Genomic DNA, 21470 nt, shown 5'->3' with positions numbered 1-21470 from the left:
ATCTAGATCTGGATTGATTCCATCCATGTTGCGTTTGAAACACATGGACAGGCAGCGCAGAGAAGCTTTCAGATAGCCTGCAGAGTGCCTCTCCTGACTTTGCCACTCTACCCAACCGGCTGGAATTTGTGCCTTTGTTTCCTTTCCCCCTCTCGTGATGGGATGATCTTTGAAGGGCCAGATGCTTATCACCTCTGTACCTTCCCAGCGTCACCATGGTTACATGACGAGCCTGTTCCTCCCAACTTCCGACAAGGCACAACATTCTTCTTGGGAGGGAAGTGTCGAACAGCCTTCCCCTCTCTCCTGTGCCAGCAGCAAAGCCTCCCTGGGGGTGGGGGCTGTGATCAATTATAAGACACGTTGGCCGAGACATACTTCCTTCCAACATGCTAAGCTGTAAAGCCTACATAAGCTTCACTCCCTGTGCACCGCACCCCTGGCCTGGAGGAACAATGTAGAACAGCAAGAGAATAATTCATTTTCCATTTCCATTCAGTCCCCCGCACAGACTGAGATCACCAGCTCCTTTCACAGAGGCCACCAAACAGCTCTTGGTCACTAGCAACCTGCGCTAGATTCAAACCAACAATCTGAAGGTTACATTCGGCATCTGGTCTTCGTTTCAAAACTTTTGCATGCACAAAATAAAAACCATACATCCAGAAAATTTGAAACAATAAATTATGGCCTAAAATGGACTGGGGAAAACAGTGATCTCCACAGCAGTAGACAACAGAATGATCTGCTTTGGCATTTAAGCACTCTTGCTGGAGGTGTTCCAGACGCAATCAAAGAAAGCACTTGAAGTTTAGAGTGAAAGGAAAGATCCCGCACCCTGCACAGGATAGTGGAGTAGATGACTAGGAGGTTCTTTCCAGCTCCATCATCAGGAAGTCTAGGAAGCGTTTTTATATCTGGGCACTAATGCAGTGTCTCTGCAACTGGACAGGGATTGCTCTAGAGAGCAGGGCTGTATGGACCGTTCCTAGCCAACGATTCTCCTCATCTGCACATTCAGCCTCCAGCCAGAGCTGGCTGAAGCAAACGCTGCTGAGAGTTGTTCCAGCCAAAAGGGAATGGCTTCGCCCCAAAAATGGTGGATGGCAACTTTCTGAGAACTGGCTCTGCCTCTTCGGAAATAGCCAATAACCTGGCAGACAAGTCACATACACTGTCCTTGCATCCCAGATTCCATCGGCTTCTGAACTTGCCAATGCTGCAGTGCCCCCTGGTGGAAGAGAACTGCTAATGCTCCTGTTGCACCTGCCAGCTTCAGTGTTCTGATGACTGTGAACATACCGTCAAAGTATGTATTCTGTTTGTAATCATTTAAGCACAGTCACAAAAGTTGAATGCCTTTTCTTCCGAAGATCCCTTTGCTGATTGAACAGTTCAGTCTACATAGAACAAGCTTATGATCAGGAATAGCATTCCAGGCTAAAAGAAAAGGAGTACTTGTGGCACCTTAGAGACTAACCAATTTATTTGAGCATGAGCTTTCGTGAGCTGTAGCTCACGAAAGCTCATGCTCAAATAAATTGGTTAGTCTCTAAGGTGCCACAAGTACTCCTTTTCTTTTTGCGAATACAGACTAACACGGCTGTTACTCTGATTCCAGGCTAAGTCTTCCTCCACAGCTTGGGCTGTCAGAAAAATGCCTTGGAAACAAGCAGGGAGAACTGGAGGTCCTGGTGAAGGCAAGGAATTATGACATGATTGGAATAACAGAGACTTGGTGGGGTAACTCACATGACTGGAGTATTGTCATGGATGGTTATAAACTGTTCAGGAAGGACAGGCAGGGCAGAAAAGGTGGGGGAGTTGCACTGTATGTAAGGGAGCAATATGACTGCTCAGAGCTCCGGTATGAAACTGCAGAAAAACCTGAGTGTCTCTGGATTAAGTTTAGAAGTGTGAGCAACAAGAACGATGTAGTGGTGGGAGTCTGCTATAGACCACCGGACCAGGGGGTGAGGTGGATGAGGCTTTCTTCCGGCAACTCGCAGAAGCTACTAGATCGCACGCCCTGGTTCTCATGGGCGACTTTAATCATCCTGATATCTGCTGGGAGAGCAATACAGCGGTGCACAGACAATCCAGGAAGTTTTTGGAAAATGTAGGGGACAATTTCCTGGTGCAAGTGCTGGAGGAACCAACTAGGGGCAGAGCTTTTCTTGACCTGCTGCTCACAAACAGGGAAGAATTAGTAGGGGAAGCAAAAGTGGAAGGGAATCTGGGAGGCAGTGACCATGAGTTGGTCGAGTTCAGGATCCTGACACAGGGAAGAAAGGGAAGCAGCAGAATACGGACCCTGGACTTCAGGAAAGCAGACTTTGACTCCCTCAGGGAACTGATGGGTAAGATCCCCTGGGGGAATAACATGAGGGGGAAAGGAGTCCAGGAGAGCTGGCTGTATTTCAAAGAATCCCTATTGAGGTTACAGGGACAAACCATCCCGATGTGTTGAAAGAATAGTAAATATGGCAGGCGACCAGCTTGGCTTAACAGTGAAATCCTTGCGGATCTTAAACATAAAAAAGAAGCTTACAAGAAGTGGAAGATTGGACAAATGACCAGGGAAGAGTATAAAAATGTTGCTCGGGCATGTAGGAATGAAATCAGGAGGGCCAAATTGCACCTGGAGCTGCAGCTAGCAAGAGATGTTCAGAGTAACAAGAAGGGTTTCTTCAGGTATGTTGGCAACAAGAAGAAAGCCAAGGAAAATATGGGCCCCTTACTGAATGAGGGAGGCAACCTAGTGACAGAGGATGTGGAAAAAGCTAATGTACTCAGTGATTTTTTTGCCTCTGTCTTCACGAACAAGGTCAGCTCCCAGACTGCTGCCCTGGGCAACACAGCATGGGGAGGAGGTGGCCAGCCCTCTGTGGAGAAAGAAGTGGTTAGGGACTATTTAGAAAAGCTGGACGTGCACAAGTCCATGGGGCCAGATGCGTTGCATCCGAGAGTGCTAAAGGAGTTGGCGGCTGTGATTGCAGAGCCATTGGCCATTATCTTTGAAAACTCATGGCAATCGGGGGAAGTCCCGGACGACTGGAAAAAGGCTAATGTAGTGCCCATCTTTAAAGAAGGAGGATCCTGGGAACTACAGGCAAGTCAGCCTCACCTCAGTCCCCGGAAAAATCATGGAGCAGGTCCTCAAGGAATCAATCCTGAAGCGCTTACACGAGAGAAAAGTGATCAGGAACAGTCAGCATGGATTCACCAAGGGAAGGTCATGCCTGACTAATCTAATCGCCTTCTATGATGAGATTACTGGCTCCGTGGATGAAGGGAAAACAGTGGATGTATTGTTTCTTGACTTTAGCAAAGCTTTTGACATGGTCTCCCACAGTATTCTTGTCAGCAAGTTAAAGAAGTATGGGCAGGATGAATGCACTATAAGGTGGGTAGAAAGTTGGCTAGATTGTCGGGCTCAACGGGTAGTGATTAATGGCTCCATGTCTAGATGGCAGCTGGTATCAAGTGGAGTGCCCCAAGGGTCGGTCATGGGGCCGGTTTTCTTCAATATCTTCATAAATGATCTGGAGGATGGTGTGGATTGCACTCTCAGCAAATTTGCGGATGATACTAAACTAGGAGGAGTGGTAGATACGGTGGCAGGTAGGGGTAGGATACAGAGGGACCTAGACAAATTGGAGGATTGGGCCAAAAGAAATCTGATGAGCTTCAACAAGGATAAGTGCAGGGTCCTGCACTTAGGATAGAAGAATCCAATGCACCGCTACAGACTAGGGACGGAATGGCTCGGCAGCAGTTCTGTGGAAAAGGACCTAGGGGTGACAGTGGACGAGAAGCTGGATATGAGTCAACAGTGTGCCCTTGTTGCCAAGAAGGCCAATGGCATTTTGGGATGTATAAGTAGGGGCATAGCCAGCAGATTGAGGGACGTGATCGTTCCCCTCTATTCGACATTGGTGAGGCCTCATCTGGAGTACTGTGTCCAGTTTTGGGCCCCACACTACAAGAAGGATGTGGATAAATTGGAGAGAGTCCAGCGAAGGGCAACAAAAATGATTAGGGGTCTGTAACACATGACTTATGAGGAGAGGCTGAGGGAACTGGGATTGTTTAGTCTACAGAAGAGAAGAATGAGGGGGGATTTGATAGCTGCTTTCAACTACCTGAGAAGTGGTTCCAAAGAGGATGGTTCTAGACTATTCTCAGTGGTAGAAGATGACAGGGCAAGAAGTAATGGTCTCAAGTTGCAGTGGGGGAGGTTTAGGTTGGATATTAGGAAAAACTTTTTCATTAGGAGGGTGGTGAAACACTGGAATGCGTTACCTAGGGAGGTGGTAGAATCTCCTTCCTTAGAAGTTTTTAAGGTCAGGCTTGAGAAAGCCCTGGCTGGGATGATTTAATTGGGGATTGGTCCTGCTTTAAGCAGGGGGTTGGACTACATGACCTCCTGAGGTCCCTTCCAACCCTGATATTCTATGATTCTATGACCCTTCCTGAACTGTCCTACAGGGGCAGTGCTTGAATAATTAGTTCAGGGGAGTGAAGGGCTGGCTGAGACCATTACTGGGGAAGCAAGGATTTTTACAGAATGAGGATAAACAACACACTTTACAGAATGAGGATAAATAACGTCAGGGACCTTTTATTTATATCTTATTGAAGCTGGATACACCTGTTGCCATGAGCAGCAGCAAATTTGTGACAACTCTCTGCAGAGCAAGAGACTTCGACAACTTTTTTTCCAAATAGCCATGACAGTCAAGTCCCTTAACCGGTCACTTGTCATGCGGTTCCTCGGGTAATCTTTCCCCCATCCCAGACACAAGAATGTTCTTTCACATGCAATGCTTGGCAGAGGCATGCACACAGCAATCACACATCATTTGTGCTGTTTGTGGAGGTGTGTTTGTATTTATCCAAAAAAAACTTAGCTGCAGCAAACTCCGTCTTGGACGTCTTCTCTTCTTCATAGCGTTCAGTTACTTTTGGCAAGAGTTTTACCTCTATCTCCACACTGTCTAGATCACATCCATAGTGTTCTATGAGTGGTTTTAATTGTAGAAAGTCAGGAAAGTTCATATACTTTGGGTTAAGGCAATTGACACCAACAGGAACAGATTTGTTTTCAGAAAACTCGTCTTTGAAGTTCTCCAGTTATTTGACCAGCAAACACACCATTTTGTCAGTGCTGACATCTCCTTTATCTAAAAGGAGCTGTTCTCTTCTTCACTTCTTCACTCAAAAATGTATGGCCTTTGCTGACTGGACAGTTCAGGAACTTTTGTACACAACTGTGTACTCCCCGAGCTTCAGGCAGCTTCAAATCATTTTCTGACACTACGGTAATGATTTCACTCCATATTTCATCAAAATGGCACTTCTGAATCTCTCGTGTTCAGAAATTCACTGATAAGGGTGTCCACAGAGAAGCATGCCAGAGACAAGTTGCACTCAGCTGCTTGCAAGTAGCCAGATATAACGTTAAGCAGTCGAAGAATTTTTGTGAACATGGAAAGGAGGACACTAAAGTCAAAGTCTAATACTGAACTAAGACCTTGTGCGCCCACTGCCCGGTCACCTCTTGACCTGTCTCGAGATAGTACAGTGAGTGTCACAAAAAAAATGGATGAAATTGTCTTTCACAGCATTACGAGCAGAAAGTTGAGGTGCCCATCAAGTGTTACAGAGCTTCTTCAATATGATTTTTGGGTTGTGCTTTTTTTTTTTGAATGGCTGTGAATTTAGTGTGTATAGCTGATCCAGAGAGCAAAGTGTACCATTTCTCCAGGATAGTGAAAAAATTCAATGCATGTTTGTTTCCTTTGTAAGTATTAACAATAATGACATTGAGCCTGTGGTTGAAACATGCCATTAAGATGTCCACTCATAACACTGGCACCATTAGTCTGGGCAATGCAGTTAAGTATATCAGTACCACACCATGACAAAGTGTTCTTCACGTACTGAAAGAGACTTTTCATCAAGTGACTCGGCAGGATGGAAAACAACAAATCTTTCACATATGGTATCATGCAAATAATCTCACCACAACTGACCCTTGTTTTACTTTGCTAATGTCTTTAGTTTTGTCAACCATTATAAAGAAAACATTCGCCTGTTTCACTTCTTGGCTTATGCAGTGTTGTAGTCGCGTTGGTCGCAGGATATCGGAGAGATAAGGTGGGGGAGGTGATATCTTTTATTGGACTAACTTCTATTGGTAAGAGAGAGAAGCTTTCACAGAGCTCTTCTTCAGGTCTAGAAAGCAAAGTTAGGCCAGATCTACACTAACAGATTTATACCAGTATAAGTACATCGCGCAGGGGGGTGGACTTTTCACACCCCTCAGCAATGTAGTTATACCGACCTAACACCTGGTGTAGACAGCGCTTCTCCCGTCAACATAGCTACTCCCTCTCGGGGAGATGGATTAACCATGCTGACAGGAGAAGCTCTCCCGTTGGTAAAGGAGCATCTTCACTTAAGTGCTACAGCAGTGCAGCTGTATCATGCATTTTAAGTGTAGACATGACCTTCGTGTAAGCTGGAAAGCTTGTGTCTCTCACCAACAGAAGTTGTTGGTCCAATAAAAGATACGACTTCACCCACCTTCTCTCTCTAACTTCTTAGCGTAAGCATTCAAGTATCATTTCTGACAACGTGAATGATTTCATTTGGTATTGACAAATGGGGGTATTTTGCATTGTGTGGTCCACTTCCAATTTTCTTTCTTACCACATCATTGTATTTGGATAGGAGAGTCAGGACCTCCAGGAGGTTGCCCTTGTCAATCTCCTCTTATCCTTTGTGAGCAATCCCCTGGGCTGCACACCTGCCACAACGTTACTATCCATGTCGTTCTCTCACACTAAAGCAAAATATGTATCGGTAATTTGCAACTGAGCTGAAAGACCATCACCTTCTGACGGCTTTTCCTGTTGTCTATATGCATGCTGCTGCTCCGGGTTTTATATTGGGCTGTCACCCCAGAAAAACGCCAGTCATTATTTTTGCACCTCCACATCCTTTACACAAGTTTAATCCGAGAGAACATGCTATTTAGTTGACAGTAGTACATAGCAGCCCTATTGTGCTAGGTGTTGTACAAAGACAGAGACAGCCTCTGCCCCAAAAATCTTACAATCTAAATTAACAAGACAATGAGTGGAAGGGGAAACTGAGGCATGGAGCGGCAAAGTGACTCGCCCAAGGTCACACAGCAGGCCAGTGGCAGAGCTGAGACTGGACTCATGCCCTATCCATTGGACCACACAGCCTCTTAAAGCTTATTATTCAACATGAGGCATCTATTTCTTTCGTTCCCTCTGCCCTCCCCCACCAGCCTCCTCTCTGCAGAAGTGCATTTTTCTTAATTAAAGGAGCTGTGCTGCTGATGAAAGCCTCACTACTCTGGGAGATTTGCTTTTCTTGACCTGCATACAGTTAATTATAGATGAAAGCAGAGGAGAGCTTTGTTTTTTTTATTGGGAAGATGCATAGTCTGTATCCTACACAGCAAGTCAGTTAAATAACGATTATGGGACCGGTTTCAGAGTAACAGCCGTGTTAGTCTGTATTCGCAAAAAGAAAAGGAGGACTTGTGGCACCTTAGAGACTAACCAATTTATTTGAGCATAAGCTTTCGTGAGCTACAGCTCACTTCATCGGATGCATACTGTGGAAACTGCAGAAGACATTATATACACACAGAGACCATGAAACAATACCTCCTCCCACCCTACTCTCCTGCTGGTAATAGCTTATCTAAAGTGATCACTCTCCTTACAATGTGTATGATAATCAAGTTGGGCCATTTCCAGCACAAATCCAGGTTTTCTCACCCTCCGCCCCCCACCCCACAAACTCACTCTCTTGCTGGTAATAGCCCATCCAAAGTGACCACTCTTCTTACAATGTGTATGAAAATCAAGGTGGGCCATTTCCAGCACAAATCCAGGTTTTCTCACCCCCCCCCCCCCCCAAAACACACACACACAAACTCACTCTCCTGCTGGTAATAGCTTATCTAAAGTGATCACTCTCCCTACAATGTGCATGATAATCAAGGTGGGCCATTTCCAGCATAAATCCAAGTTTAACCAGAACGTCTGGGGGGGGAGGAGGGGAGGAAAAAACAAGGGGAAATAGGCTACCTTGCATAATGACTTAGCCACTCCCAGTCTCTATTTAAGCCTAAATTAATAGTATCCAATTTACAAATGAATTCCAATTCAGCAGTTTCTCGCTGGAGTCTGGATTTGAAGTTTTTTGTTTTAAGATAGCGACCTTCATGTCTGTAATTGCGTGACCAGATAAGCTATTACCAACAGGAGAGTGGGGTGGGAGGAGGTATTGTTTCATGGTCTCTGTGTATATAATATCTTCTGCAGTTTCCACAGTATGCATCCGATGAAGTGAGCTGTAGCTCACGAAAGCTTATGCTCAAATAAATTGGTTAGTCTCTAAGGTGCCATGAGTACTCAACTGTCATAACTGTTTGTACAGTTATGAGCTTTACTTTCTGCTATGATCACCCATCAAGAGGGAAAAAGAAAAAGACAGAGGCCATAACCCAATCCAAAGAAGTGAACACCCAGAATTTCGGGGGCATTTGAAATCCAAATCCAGGTCAGCCCATACCTTTTTAATGGGCTAAACTTCAAGGCCCCCAGATGTGAACTCTCAGATATTGGGATAGTCCCGATATGCATCTGAACGTTGTGGCTTGGACTCCCCTCTAATGGGAAGCATCAAGGCTCCTTCGCTTAAACGTGAAAACTGCAAATTACTGGAGAGAGATATTGAAAGCTACTGAAACACAGAGTCTGCCCTATTGGTCTATGCAGTACCAGCCGTTGTATTTGCCAGGGTCAAATTCGGCATAATTAATTGGCGCATGGAATTACAGAAACTATGCATGCAAATTAGGCATGTATTTGTCCATTCATTTGTGTGTGCAAATTAGGTGTCAGTGTACATCACAGTTGTGCATCTTGTGTGTACAAACAATAATTGTGATTGGATATGCAAATGCCAAGTTGTGCATCCAAATGGCCCATTTCCCTGCAAAAATATCAAAGTGGCACCCATGTGTGTGCTAAATGTGCAGGCAAATTGGACATGCATTCATTTCTACAGACAAATGACATACCTAATTGCACGCGCATTATATTATGGTGTCCTGGGGTGCTCACTCTTGAAAATCTGAACTTTAATGTAAAACACATTTGCATGATGCTTTTGTAGTCTGGTCAAGCAGAGTTTAAGAAGTAAGCTAGGATGCCTGGCAGTACCCCTCTGCTTTCTATATATTTTTTGTTTTTCTTTCAAGGAACGGCACTTAGACATCTGGTTAGCAAGAAGGTCAGGTTGAAAAATAGCTGCTTATTTTAAATGTCTGTGTCTGCCTTTCCCCCTCCCTGCCTGCCACCTCACCTCCATCCTTGAGACTCAACCCTTCAAGCCCTGTCAGTGTATAATAGGACATTGGGATTTATGTTATTGAGGCCCTGGGTTGTTAACTACCCAAGAGAAAGAAAGGTAAATTAGGATCCACTACTGAAATAAACAAAAAAGACCCCTCCTTAGTGGGAATGCTGAATGAGAAGGAAGCTGCTCAACAATGAACAGTTTAAAGAGAAATTCTTTCCTTAACCTTCCTGTTCCATCATCCTGGTCCCAAATGTCTCCAAGAGGGTTCCTTTGGAGCTCTTTGCAGACCTACAGAGTGTCAGATCCTTGGCTGTTATAAACCAGAGTTGCTCCATTGAAATCGGTCTGGCCCCAGGGCTTGTTTTGTGGCTTTACAACAGACCATATACGGCAACATTTAATAAAATCCTAATGAAGTACATTGAAGAATGCTCAAGAGTCCAAAAATATCAGTGTTCCTTGGCAGAGAAAGGAAATCAAAGACATTTGTTTGTTATCTGAAATGTCGATTTTTGTTCCTTTCAGTGGTGGGCAGAGATTTGTAATAGTGTAAGTTCCTTGCCAATGTTTCCCAAAAGGATTTTTTTAATATATAATACATCCATAGAAAACTGATTTGAAGCAAGGAGATCTTCAAAGCTATAATAGACTGCAATATCTTACATGTATGTAGCACTTTTCATCCTGAAATGCTTAACACTTGCTTCCACTGAATTAGCCTTTTGTCACTGACTTGCGAATGAGCAGGACTGAGCCTTTTTATACATTGGAATCTCTTTACCTACCACTGAAATTGCAGCCACTTCTGGGGTGAAACATCAGCACAGCAGCACTACAGAACAGTTTAGGAGATGATGTGAAGAGGACTGTATCCTATATTTTAAAATGCACCTCGCACTGAATCTGGAGGGTGAATTTAGCTAGGAGGAAAGTAATTATTCAAATTGGAATTTGGCCAGGGCCCTGAGATGATATTGCTACCCTTGGGGAAAATGACTGCTTATTAGCAAGTGGTCAAGACCTGGGTTTTACATCTAATTAAAGAAACACCTCATCTGGCAGTATTGTGCTCCCTCACACCACACTGGCACTAGTTCACTCAATATACCACCAGCATCATACCAAAAAGAATCGCAGGAAGGGCAGTGGAAGCTTGAAAGATGACATACGAGGCCAGACCATGAGCTGGTATAAACTGGCACAGCTCCATTCTCTTCAATGGAATGGACGTCTCTCACACTGCTGTGACGGCTAGTGTTTCAGCCACCACCTGGACAGTTCCTTTCAAGGACACTTGCTTGTTGTTTTTTAAATGCATTTATTATTCCTAATTAAAATGTCACAAACAGATTTCACAGACTCCCCCATCTTCTCTAGCAACGACAGTCAGCGGATATTTCTTTATGCGGAAGTGGTACTGGAACAACGTACCGTGCAAGCTGATGGAGCGTTCGGCAGTGGCTTAGAATTATGCCAATTCAAGGGAGGAGTATGGCGAGAACCATTACTTCCAGGTAGATATTAGAATAAGCATTCTCTGTCTGATTGCTATAGAGAAGGTGAAGAAGTGTTGTCTATGGGTTACGACACAGAACTGTGAGTTGGGACCTTTTGACTCTCTCACCGAATCTGCCACTAGATGTCACCTAAGGTAATTGGGCTTGATCTTGTGAGCCTTCTGATCAAAAATTCCGCTGAAGTTCTGCGGAAAGACTGCAGGACCAGGCTCTTAATCTCCCTTTGACTTCCTTTCCCCATCTGCACTAGAAGCATAATACTTGCCTTCCTGGCAGGACCATTGTGAAGACGAAGCATATGGGATGCCCGTAGCTGGAGATGGGACATTGGATAGGGAACGCCAGGGCTCTGAGGAGGCACTGAGCATTCTCTCTCGCCTGGCTGGCTGGCTCTTGCTCACATAGAATCATAGAAGCTTAGGGTTGGAAGAGACCTCAGGAGGTGTCTAGTCCAACACCCTGCTCAAAGCAGGACCAACCCAAACTAAATCATCCCAGCCAGGGCTTTGTCAAGCCGGGCCTTAAAAACCTCTAAGGATAGAGATTCCACACACCCCCAGGTAACCCATTCCAGTGCTTCACCACCCTCCTAGTGAAATGGTGTTTCCTAATATCCAACCTAGACCTCCCCCACTGCAACTTGAGACCATTACTCCTTGTTCTGTCATCTGCCACCACTGAGAACAGCTGAGCTCCATCCTCTTTGGAACCCCCCTTCAGGTAGTTGAAGGCTGCTATCAAATCCCCCTGACCCTTCTCTTCTGCAGACTAAATAAGCCCAGTTCCCTCAGCCTCTCCTCATAATCATGTGCCCTAGCCCCCTGATCATTTTCATTGCCCTCCACTGGACTCTCTCCAATTTGTCCATATCCTTTCGGGGGGGGGGGCAGCAAAACTGGATGCAGTACTCCAGACATGCTCAGGGTCTAGCTGATCACCATATGTGAGGCTGGGAAGCAAATTTTTCCCCAAGTCAGATTGACAGTGACCTTAGGGGGTGTTCACGTTCCTCTGCAGCATGCAGGTGCTGATCACTTGCCAGGATTAACTGCGTGTGTCTAATTTAATCATTTTCCTGCCATTGCAGGTGCCTTGAGCACTGGGGCACCCTGGCCTTTCCTATTCTCTCTCTGTAACATGTAATAGTCTAGTCTCCTGTGGGTCTCATTTAATTTGGTCTCATTTCCATTGTTGGGTTTAGTGTGGAGGAGCTTGGATGGTGTGGGTAGCCTGTGGTGTACAGAAAATCAGACTGGATGATCTGGTTGTCCCTTCTGGCCTTAAACTCCATGATGATGACTATGATTTATTAATAGTAAACTGTGTTGAGATACTCCCAGGGAAAGTGCTATAGGAAGTGCAAAGGCCCATGCATTAGATGTCAGCATCCTGCAACACACAATCCCAGCGCCTTCTATCAAGGAGTTTATTCAGGCAAGAGAGGAATTTCAGCTCATGATGAGAGTACTCAGCCAAGACCAAAGTGCTTGATGAAAAGAATCAGATCCCAAAACTGGGTGATCCAGGCATAAAGAATTTTTATCAAGTAAAAGTTACAAAAACCCTCTTGAAAAACCATCTCATTAAGGATGATTCTTTTACAAAGTAGGTGGAGTGGTATGGAAAGTATTCTCATTAGAGGATGCTTCTTACAAAAAATATTTTCCTAAAGAGTGATGCAATTCCACCAGGATTGACCTTGAGATATTAGCGTTCTCCATTTACAACTGAATCTGGAAAGCCAATAGGTTAATAAACACGCTGCTAAGCACATTTCATGTTATTCTATCCACTCAACTAACTCCTGAACCCCAGTGAGACAAGGGACATATGAATTTCGCTTATTTAGTAAACATTGTTCTGAATATGACCATCTAGTGCAGTTAGTCTGCTCAATTTTCTGTATTTAGCCATCCCATTAATGGAGAAAGTTATTACATTTGGGTCATAAAGTATACTTACTGCTGTTTTCTAGTTCAAGCTTTCAAATGATCATCCATCCAGGTTTGTGTGCAAAAAGGGGCAGCATTGTGACTAGAATATAGTTGTAGTAGGACCCAAAGATTAGCTCATCTGATGTGACAATGCTGGCTGTTTAATACAGCTTCTGGAAGTGACTGAAGGGGGAAATATTTGAAAATGAGCTTGAATATTAATGATCTCATGGCAACAGCAAAGCAGATCCTCAAAGGTAGAGCCTAAATCACGGCAGGATTATTGGATCACTGCACAGCAGGGCTATGTGGAATATGAAGCAAGTGCAAAATCCTTAAAATAAGATATTAGCAAATTTGTGATAATGAAACGGTGTTGCTGAAAGCCCAGCAACCTTCCTCTCTGCGTAAGTATTATGCAACCATGAATCTTTTTGCTGAGAAATAAGTCTCATATTCAGTGAAAATAGGCCCATTTTTATTTTAAACGGTCACGTTTTCAAGTGAAAGTCATTTTCCATTCAGGTGAGACATAATGTTTGCATCAAAAGATTGATGGACCACTGTCCATTTTATGGCAAGCAAAATTCCTGCTGTGGGTGGGTGTGTGTGTAGAGAATGTTTCCTCATGTACTAATCCACTAGATACCCTCACCTTAAAACGTTTTGGCTGTCTTCTGGATTTCTCTACTGTTTTCTTTTCAACAAATTCGCTGTGGAATTCTCATTCCTACCAGATGTGGAAATACTTGCTGGCCAGTCTCCGCTGATGCCAGTGTTGTCTGCCTGACCCTTGTGCAGAGAGAGCTGCTTTCTAGCACTAGATTTTTGTATTTTGCAACTGAATCTCCCCATTTATTTCCCCAATGGCTGCTTGTATTGCCTGCGTGTCCTGTATTGGACTTCCTGTAATAAACTAAGACCTTTCAAGGTAAATGCCAGAAATCGGCAGATTGGACTCAAGGGGATGATGGCTAGAGATCTCTCAATGGTGGCATCACCTCGTATGGTAGTTGCAAGGAATCCAATTGTATGTGAACAATTAAAATAGGCTGTTCTGTATCTGAGAAAAAACCTGCTTAAAAATCACATGCCATAGATGCGCCTTATTAAGGTAGTATTGGTTTTTGATGAAAAATGGGTTCTGTAGACATAAAAGACAACCAACCTGCCGTACTTTCGGGGCAGGATATATTGTGGGCTTGCCTCGGAGGTCTGAACATATGAACTGTACATACAAGAGTACCTGGGTGTACATGCTACTTGGGTCTCCATGTATGTATGTTGGGTCTCTCTTTCATACATGCTGCACTGAAAGAATCTTAGTATAGGAATATACAGCATAACACCGTTTGTGAAGGAAGGGGAGGTTGAGAGCTGGGACTACTCCAGAACTGAGCGAATGCAGAATACAAAGATCTCAATGTCTAATATACAAGGTAAAATGAAGCCTGGCTGACAAAAATAATGCCCTATAGGGTGGGATCTGGGAATATGAAATTGTTTTAAGGAATTAAAGAGAAATACCCCTAAATTTTCCAGATGACCTGAAGTCAGGCCAGGTAGGGAGAAATATACCAGTACAGCATGTGTGCTTCATACAAAGGAAATTCTAGGAACAAGGCCATGCTCAGAGTGCTGGCTAGTCTTGTTTTTGCTTATCTGTATCCTTAATTCTGCCCCCATACTCTTTTCTGTGTTGAGACACTCATGTGGGTCACTCAAACTTCATATGTGTTTCTAACTCTCAAAACAAGGGTTTTCCCTTAACATATGTAGCCTTGCTGTTACACTTTACACGTATGGATTTATATTGCACAGTGTGCACGCACGCAGGTCATTTTTTCACATCAGGATGCCTAAAATTAGACACCTAAATCCCTATTTAGGTAGCTAGGAGGATAACCTGCTTTTTCAGTGTTGCTGAGGAACTGACACTTTCAGCTGGATGTCAGTGGGATTTGCAAGTGCTCAGAACCTCCAAAAAGATTGGGTTGCTTCCATTTAGTTGCCCACCTTTGAAAATGTTGGCCACAAAATACTAAGGTTGAGTTCCAGGTTCCAGCTACCCCTCCAGGCCATTTATTCAGCCATAGAGAACTCTCTCCAGTGACTTCTTTTAGTGCTGAAATTTGCAGGATTTGGGCTCAGCCAAAAAGTGAATTTTTATGCAAAGTTTGAGGGAAAAATGGGTTCAGACATCTGGGACCCTGACTTTCCTCACATGGTTCAACTACACATTTTGCACCTGGGTAGCTCAAAAAGCAAGCAAATGTTCAAACTTGTTTTGTAGCGATCCTAAAAAATAAAACAAACCCAAATGAGAAAGAAGAAATCAGTCCAGCGGATTTAAAGTTACAAGCTTGTATAATTGGCAAGCTGGCAGTTTGGGTTTGTGGTTTTAAATGGATTCCAATCTAGAGCAGTTTAGAACATTAGAGGGGTTTGAAGTATTGTAGCTTTGAATCAACCTAAACTGCGGCTCCCATTAAACTAGTGTGAAGTCTTAAACGTGGCCTATGCAGTTTAAGATCCCCCAAAGGCTAAGAGCAACTTAAGTGGTTTTTGTTTTGTTTTTTGGGCGGTTTTTGCTGTAGTAGAGTTTCAAATAAGGGCACTGCAGTGTTGGGGATATCGGTGTTCTAGCTAATATCAGGTGACAAGCTAAATAGCTTTGGATCAAGCAACTTGCAAGCTCTACCAAGTCTGCCAGTGTAATTTGTAATAAATCACAAGCTGCATGGAGAAGAATATTTTTCTTTTCTCTTAAAAGAACAACAAATTAACAGGGAAATTAAAGGCAAAAAGCTAGCCGTAATGAAACATCAAGGTTTAGAAAACAAGCCCTGAAAATGTAGGAAATCCAAAACTCAGCTAAATTGGAAATTTACTATATTATATTTTTGTTCTAAAGGAACCCTAAAGTGTTATTTGTTATGAATAGGTGCCATAAGACATATGGCTGACTTTAATTGGGGGAGCTGTTTTAATTTTTTGAATTTCACCTACATGTCTCATGAGGAGATTATGCACTTATAGTTACACTGCTGTTCATCAGAAATACTTCCCCCAAACAGGGCAAGAGCAGCTCAGCTGAACCAATGCCAGGAGAAATAATCCACACCAGGTCTATAGTTGGTGCAGATTACCTCCCCTCCACAGAAAGGAAGGAGCCAGGAAATCTGCTTGCTGATCTGCTTCTAGGAGAGCTCTGAGCCAGGGGCAGGAAACCCACAGCTGAATTCTTAATACTTCCATATTAGCAGTTGGAAGAGCCTGTCATTTAATTATTACCTACAACTGGATGGTTCCTCTTGTACATCTTGCTGTCAGCCTATTTTGTGCAACTCTGGCAACTCAAGGAAATATGTTTGCACATGTGGCCATCAGCAAGAAGAAAATTAAATGCCCACTCATCTGTGTAAAGCTTTCTGTGAGCCTCAAAAACAAAAGCAGGTTTTTCCTTGAGGGGAAGCCCCTCTGCTCTTTAATTGTCTGTCTCCTGATGTTTTCAGAGAGTATCTAAAGTTTCTTCAGAGGTGAATCAGACATTTACCTTCTTCAAAAAAGAAGGTACCTTGGTCAAAAAAAAAAAAATCAGATTTGAAATGGTAGCAGTTGGTCCCAGGAAGCTAATTTAGCCCCTGATGAACCAGGCATTTTCCAGACTGCTGGACAAATGATTACTTAGGAGGATATCCTGCATACAGGGTAGGGTTGTACTCAGTCAATAAAAAGTAAAAAATAGAGGAAGTAAATACAGGAAAATCAACCAAACACTAGCTGCTGAATCATCATGGGGAGGCTGAAGGAGAAGGGTCTCCCTGACTAAATTATTGTGCAGTTCTGATTATGGGGGCTAGATTCAAGGACAGCAGGGACTCTAAAAATAGAGTTAGACAGACAGGAGGGATCTTTGGTAATGGACAGTACCTAGCCCTACAATTATACCATATTCCCATCTGCACAACTGCATTGTAATTCCATCATGCTGCTGTTCCTGATGTTTATACAGCACCTTGCACAATAGTTGACTTCTAGGTGCCACCCCAATAGCAATTTTAAATAATAATGAAAACTAAAGGCTTAGAGGAATAATACTGGTGTCCAGGTCAACATTTCCTTCCTCGCTGTATAACCAAGTGTTCTACTGTAGCTGCTTAGTGTTTCTACATAGCCAGTTGCTTCCTCTAATTCATGACTTCAGAAGAGTTCACCGTGTATGAAATATACCAGTGGAAATATACCAGTGGGAGTCCACTTCTATTCTGCTAGAAAAGCAAAGACAGTCCTACTCATCACTGGGTATAGTTATAAATGGCAGAGTGAGGCTGCCAATATTTGAACTAAGGGTGTCCGCAAAAATGTTTCCCATCCCCCCCCAAAAAAACAGGTCTCTGGGGTGCACATACAGAGAGGAATCCCCTAAATCCATTTCTTTTTTCCTCTCTTGGAGGCACAAGCAAGGATGCAGGGGAGGGGCCACACCATTTGGCAAAGAAACATTCATTGTGGTTATGCTTTGTTCCTGAGCACACTGATAGCATAGCACAAGGTTCAGCTGCTGTCCCTGCCTATCAGGGCTGCAGGTAGAGACTCAGGGTGGGGGTGGAGCAGCAGATCCTGCCCTGAGAAGTTGGTTGACAGCAGCTGCCTTTCAATGCAATGTTGAAGAAAAGAGGTTCGCTTTAGGAGTATTTGTAGAAGCCTCAGGGCAGAGCGTATGGGAAAGGATGATTCAATACCCTCTAGAGAGAGACTGACTTCATCAGAGGCAAGGAAGTCACCCAACGGCTCTCACCCTTTCTAGTTGGTGGCAAGATATCCACAACACAAGCTTGCAGAAGCCTCCCCAGAATCCTGCTAGCATATGACTAAGTGTTCCATCAGGATGTCCAGAGTGGCTCCTTCTGCATACTTGTAGTTTCCTATTTAGCCATCTCCCCCGCCCCCCCTCTTTAAACAGCTTGTTTGTAGACAACCCCCGCCCCCCCCCCCTGGAAAGGAGCACTATTGCCCATAGCTTCAGAGCAGTGCGGAGCCCTGCAGTGCCATTTCCCTGTTCCTGGGGGCTTGCAACAGGCCAAGCAAAGCCAAGCCAGATGAATGAGATACAGAGAGTAAAGTTGGACTCCCAAGGACTCGGCCAATCCCACATTATTGCCTCAAGAACCTTCTCATACCAGCCCTGCTGGCTGTGTTTTAGCAGGGGCTGCCCTGGGCTAAGTGAAAGGCTAACAGAAAGGAATAAGGCAAGCATTCACCTAGCTTTGCTAATCTCTCCCCCCAACCAAATGAAAGAAAAGGTCCTAGAGAAGGAGCCACTCCCTCCTTTTATGTAGCACTAAACCCCCGCTCGCCAATCATTCGCTGAAGCTCGTTAAACATTGATTACAACCAGTTGCCCAGCCACCTTTTCCTCTCACAAATTCTTGCAGCTTCTCACCTGTCTGTCCAACAACCCTATTGTGACCCCTTGCTATTAGCAGGCAGAATTAGCCCTGCCACCAAGGCAATTAAGCCTTTGCTTGCCTGCCTTCCGGAACCCATGCTGTTTGGTGTTGCCACCACTAAATTAGTCCCATTCTTGGCAGGAAGCCTGCAGACAAATGTTCGTTTTTCTTTATTTTCTTGTGGGGAAGCTGGTTATTGGTACCAGGGATGTCGAGACTGAGGACACTCTGACACGGTTACTTTTTTCCTCTACACATACCCTGTAACTATAGTTCCTGGGCACAGATACGCTGTCGCTGCAGAGCCAGTTGTGTTTCAGTTCATGTGTATTGGACAGTGAATTATGAAATTATTATTTTCACATGAACGTGTCATAAGAATTTATGGAGAATAAATACAACATATATAATCAATAATAATGAATAATACATTGCCCTTCTGGAGCCATTTTCATGTAAGGGTGTCATGAGCATCTAGATGTTGGGAGGCTCCTTGACGTGTGACTCCTGCCCCATGGGGAGCATACTGGGCCCCGCACACAGCTATAGCCTTATTGCCAAACAATGCGCAATGATGCATACACCACACTAGGATGCTTGCTTGCTGGGGTTGCTACGTCGCGGTGCCCCTCCCCGCACACAGTCATTAGCGTTATCGCCAAAGCCACACTTTAAAGCAGCCTTTGCAATTTGCACACCTACATCAACCTTTCCCACAGAATAATACTGCTGGTTCCACTAGTGCTTATCAGGGACAGCCCATCCCAGCACCCCCAGGGCTTCCTGGGAGTACAGCTGCTGCCTCTTGGCTCCCTCCCTTTGTACAGGCTGGAGCCACCATGGAGTCCTTTGTCCCTGTGCCCTACCCCTTTATGGAGAATGCCAAAGCAGAGAGATGTCTTGGGTCCTCTCTCCCCCTTACAAACACATGTCGAGATTGAAGACACTCTGACACGGTTACTTTTTTCCTCTGTGACCCGTGGCCCAGTCAACAACAGTGTAGGCTTCGCTTTTCTCTTAAAGGAGCAGCACAAGAACCCTAGGCAGTGGCATCTAACAGAAGGTGCCGTCTTTGCCCTGAGAAGAATTGTCCTGCCAACCACAACAGTTTCAGCTGGCCCAATTCCAGTGGTGAAGATCAGGAATAACCCCCACTGAAATCAACAGAGTTCTGTTGGTGTAAAATCCAATGTGAGCAAGAGGAGAATTCAGCCCAACGTTCTAAACAATCGAAATCATTAGCATCGTCCTGTGTTTAATTTGTATGTATGCGCGTAGCAGATGATGACAGATTGATTTCTGTAACCTTCTAAATTGCTGGCTGCCTTTATTCTTTATTGTCCACATTTCAAATGGTACTGTCCTGGTCTCTGAAAGATGAAAGGGTAGAAGGTTTTATTTCCAATGATGTGCTAAATAGCGCGACAGTTAAAAATGGGGTCTTTATTAAATGATGAGGTCAAGCTTGCTTTCCTCTTCCCCGCAAAAAATAAATTGCATACCCATTTCGTCATCATTTGTGACAGTCTAGCTGAGACATTCTTTGTGCTTTAATGCATACTATCAGCAAAAGTTGCCCAGTATATTGATTATTGAATAATTTCTGGGCTTCTTGTCTGTGGGAACTATTAATAACAGCTACCTATTGCAAACCGAGGCACTTATGGATCTCAGGATTGATGTGTCTGCAACTTTGTGGAATCTTTTTACCTAAACATATCAATTGTGCCCAATATGTAAATGGACATTTAGGCTGAGCTATTGTGAATAGCATTCTCATCTGCAGTTAGCTAGTTTCATGTTATTACATTGCTGATCAAGGGTAAACTTTCTCTTTGTTGATGTTTCATAAGGACACATTCTGAATGACAGGAAGAACGTATTGGTAAGTAATACATCAATCCATTTTTTGAGACTTCGATCAAGCAAAACCGCCATTTATTTTTTAATACTGTTCATCCAAGTTAAAAAAAAAAACAGCCCACACCATCTATTCTGTCAAAGGAAGAGGTGAGTTAAAACCAACACTTCAGCTGGTTGGCAAATTTGACAGAACAGTTTTCTGTTGAAAAATGCAGTTGTATCAAAATCAAAACAGGATTTTCACAGGAACGTGGCAATCTGATGAAAGAATTGTTCTGACTCTCTTGTTTAATGAGACAATTAGAATGATTTGTAAAATACAGTTTGTGTGTCTGTGTGTATATATACACAAAATATATTATATACATGCATATACATATATACACAGACACACACATATATATGTATATGCATGTATATAATATGTAATATTTTGTGTATATATACACACAAGACACACAAACTGTATTTTACAAATCATTCTAATTATCTCATTAAACAAGAGAGTCAGAACAATTCTTTCATCAGATTGCCACGTTCCTGTCAGCTTTCTGTCAGACCTTTGTTGAAACCTAACTGACCCTATGTCATGTTTTGATTTAGGTGAACTGGCATTTTTCAATGGAAAAACGTTCCAGCAGAGAATTTCTGACCAGCTCTAGCTATAACAACGCTCTAGTCTATATCAATTCTTATATCACCCTCATCATTGGAGTATCTCTGTGTCTCCCAGTGGTGCATCAAGTTATGTGACCAATATCTGTGACACGTGAACATCTGCCATGTGCGGTTGTCCAGCCTCCTTCTCCCATACTCTTCCTTGCCTCGGATTGACTGAGGTGGAATATGAAAAGAACATAGGAGGATCATGGTCAAGCTGATTCATTGGCACCAGTTCTCCTCTCTCATCCACTGATGTAAACCAGGAGCAACGCTACTGAAACCAGTGGAGTTGCACCAGTTAAAAAATGTTGTGAGAGGAAAAACAGGCCCCCTCCTTGTCTGACTACTGCTCAGGCTTGCTGATATTCACACTCAATTAGCAGGGGGAGAAAGATCAGTGAACGTATACGAAATACAGTCATAAAAAGATGGAACAGATTAAAAGAATTAAGTAAGGCTTCGGAGTGGATGTTTATTGTACTCTTGGAAATATCACTGAGTATGAAAATGTTGGCCAAAATATGATAAAGATGGAAGCCTGTTGTAATAGGAACAGCAGAGAGCACAGTTATAAAGGAATTTTAACATTGGGCCACCATCAAAAACCAATATGATCAAATGTGGCA

At 43.7% G+C, this 21470-nt stretch overlaps 1 protein-coding gene across 8 annotated transcripts in view; it reads left to right on the top strand.

Annotated features, from left to right (window-relative positions):
- GNAO1 (G protein subunit alpha o1) overlaps positions 1-21470 on the top strand; it is a 253722-nt gene that overhangs the window by 133504 nt on the left and 98748 nt on the right. The window contains exon 4 of one of the 8 annotated variants that reach the window (XM_077830869.1): positions 18460-18480. The exons of 5 other annotated variants lie outside the window; for them this stretch is intronic. In XM_077830869.1, coding sequence (XP_077686995.1) covers positions 18460-18480 — 21 coding nt within the window. Of the gene's footprint in view, positions 1-3272; positions 3303-3469; positions 3480-18459; positions 18481-21470 lie in introns of all 8 variants that reach the window. 2 more of the 8 variants (XM_077830866.1, XM_077830870.1) reach the window with 2 other exon arrangements.

Source organism: Eretmochelys imbricata, chromosome 12 (genome assembly GCF_965152235.1).
Source record: "Eretmochelys imbricata isolate rEreImb1 chromosome 12, rEreImb1.hap1, whole genome shotgun sequence".
In the NCBI taxonomy this organism is placed as follows: domain Eukaryota; kingdom Metazoa; phylum Chordata; order Testudines; family Cheloniidae; genus Eretmochelys; species Eretmochelys imbricata.
This window is presented reverse-complemented; position numbering and strand designations above follow the sequence as displayed.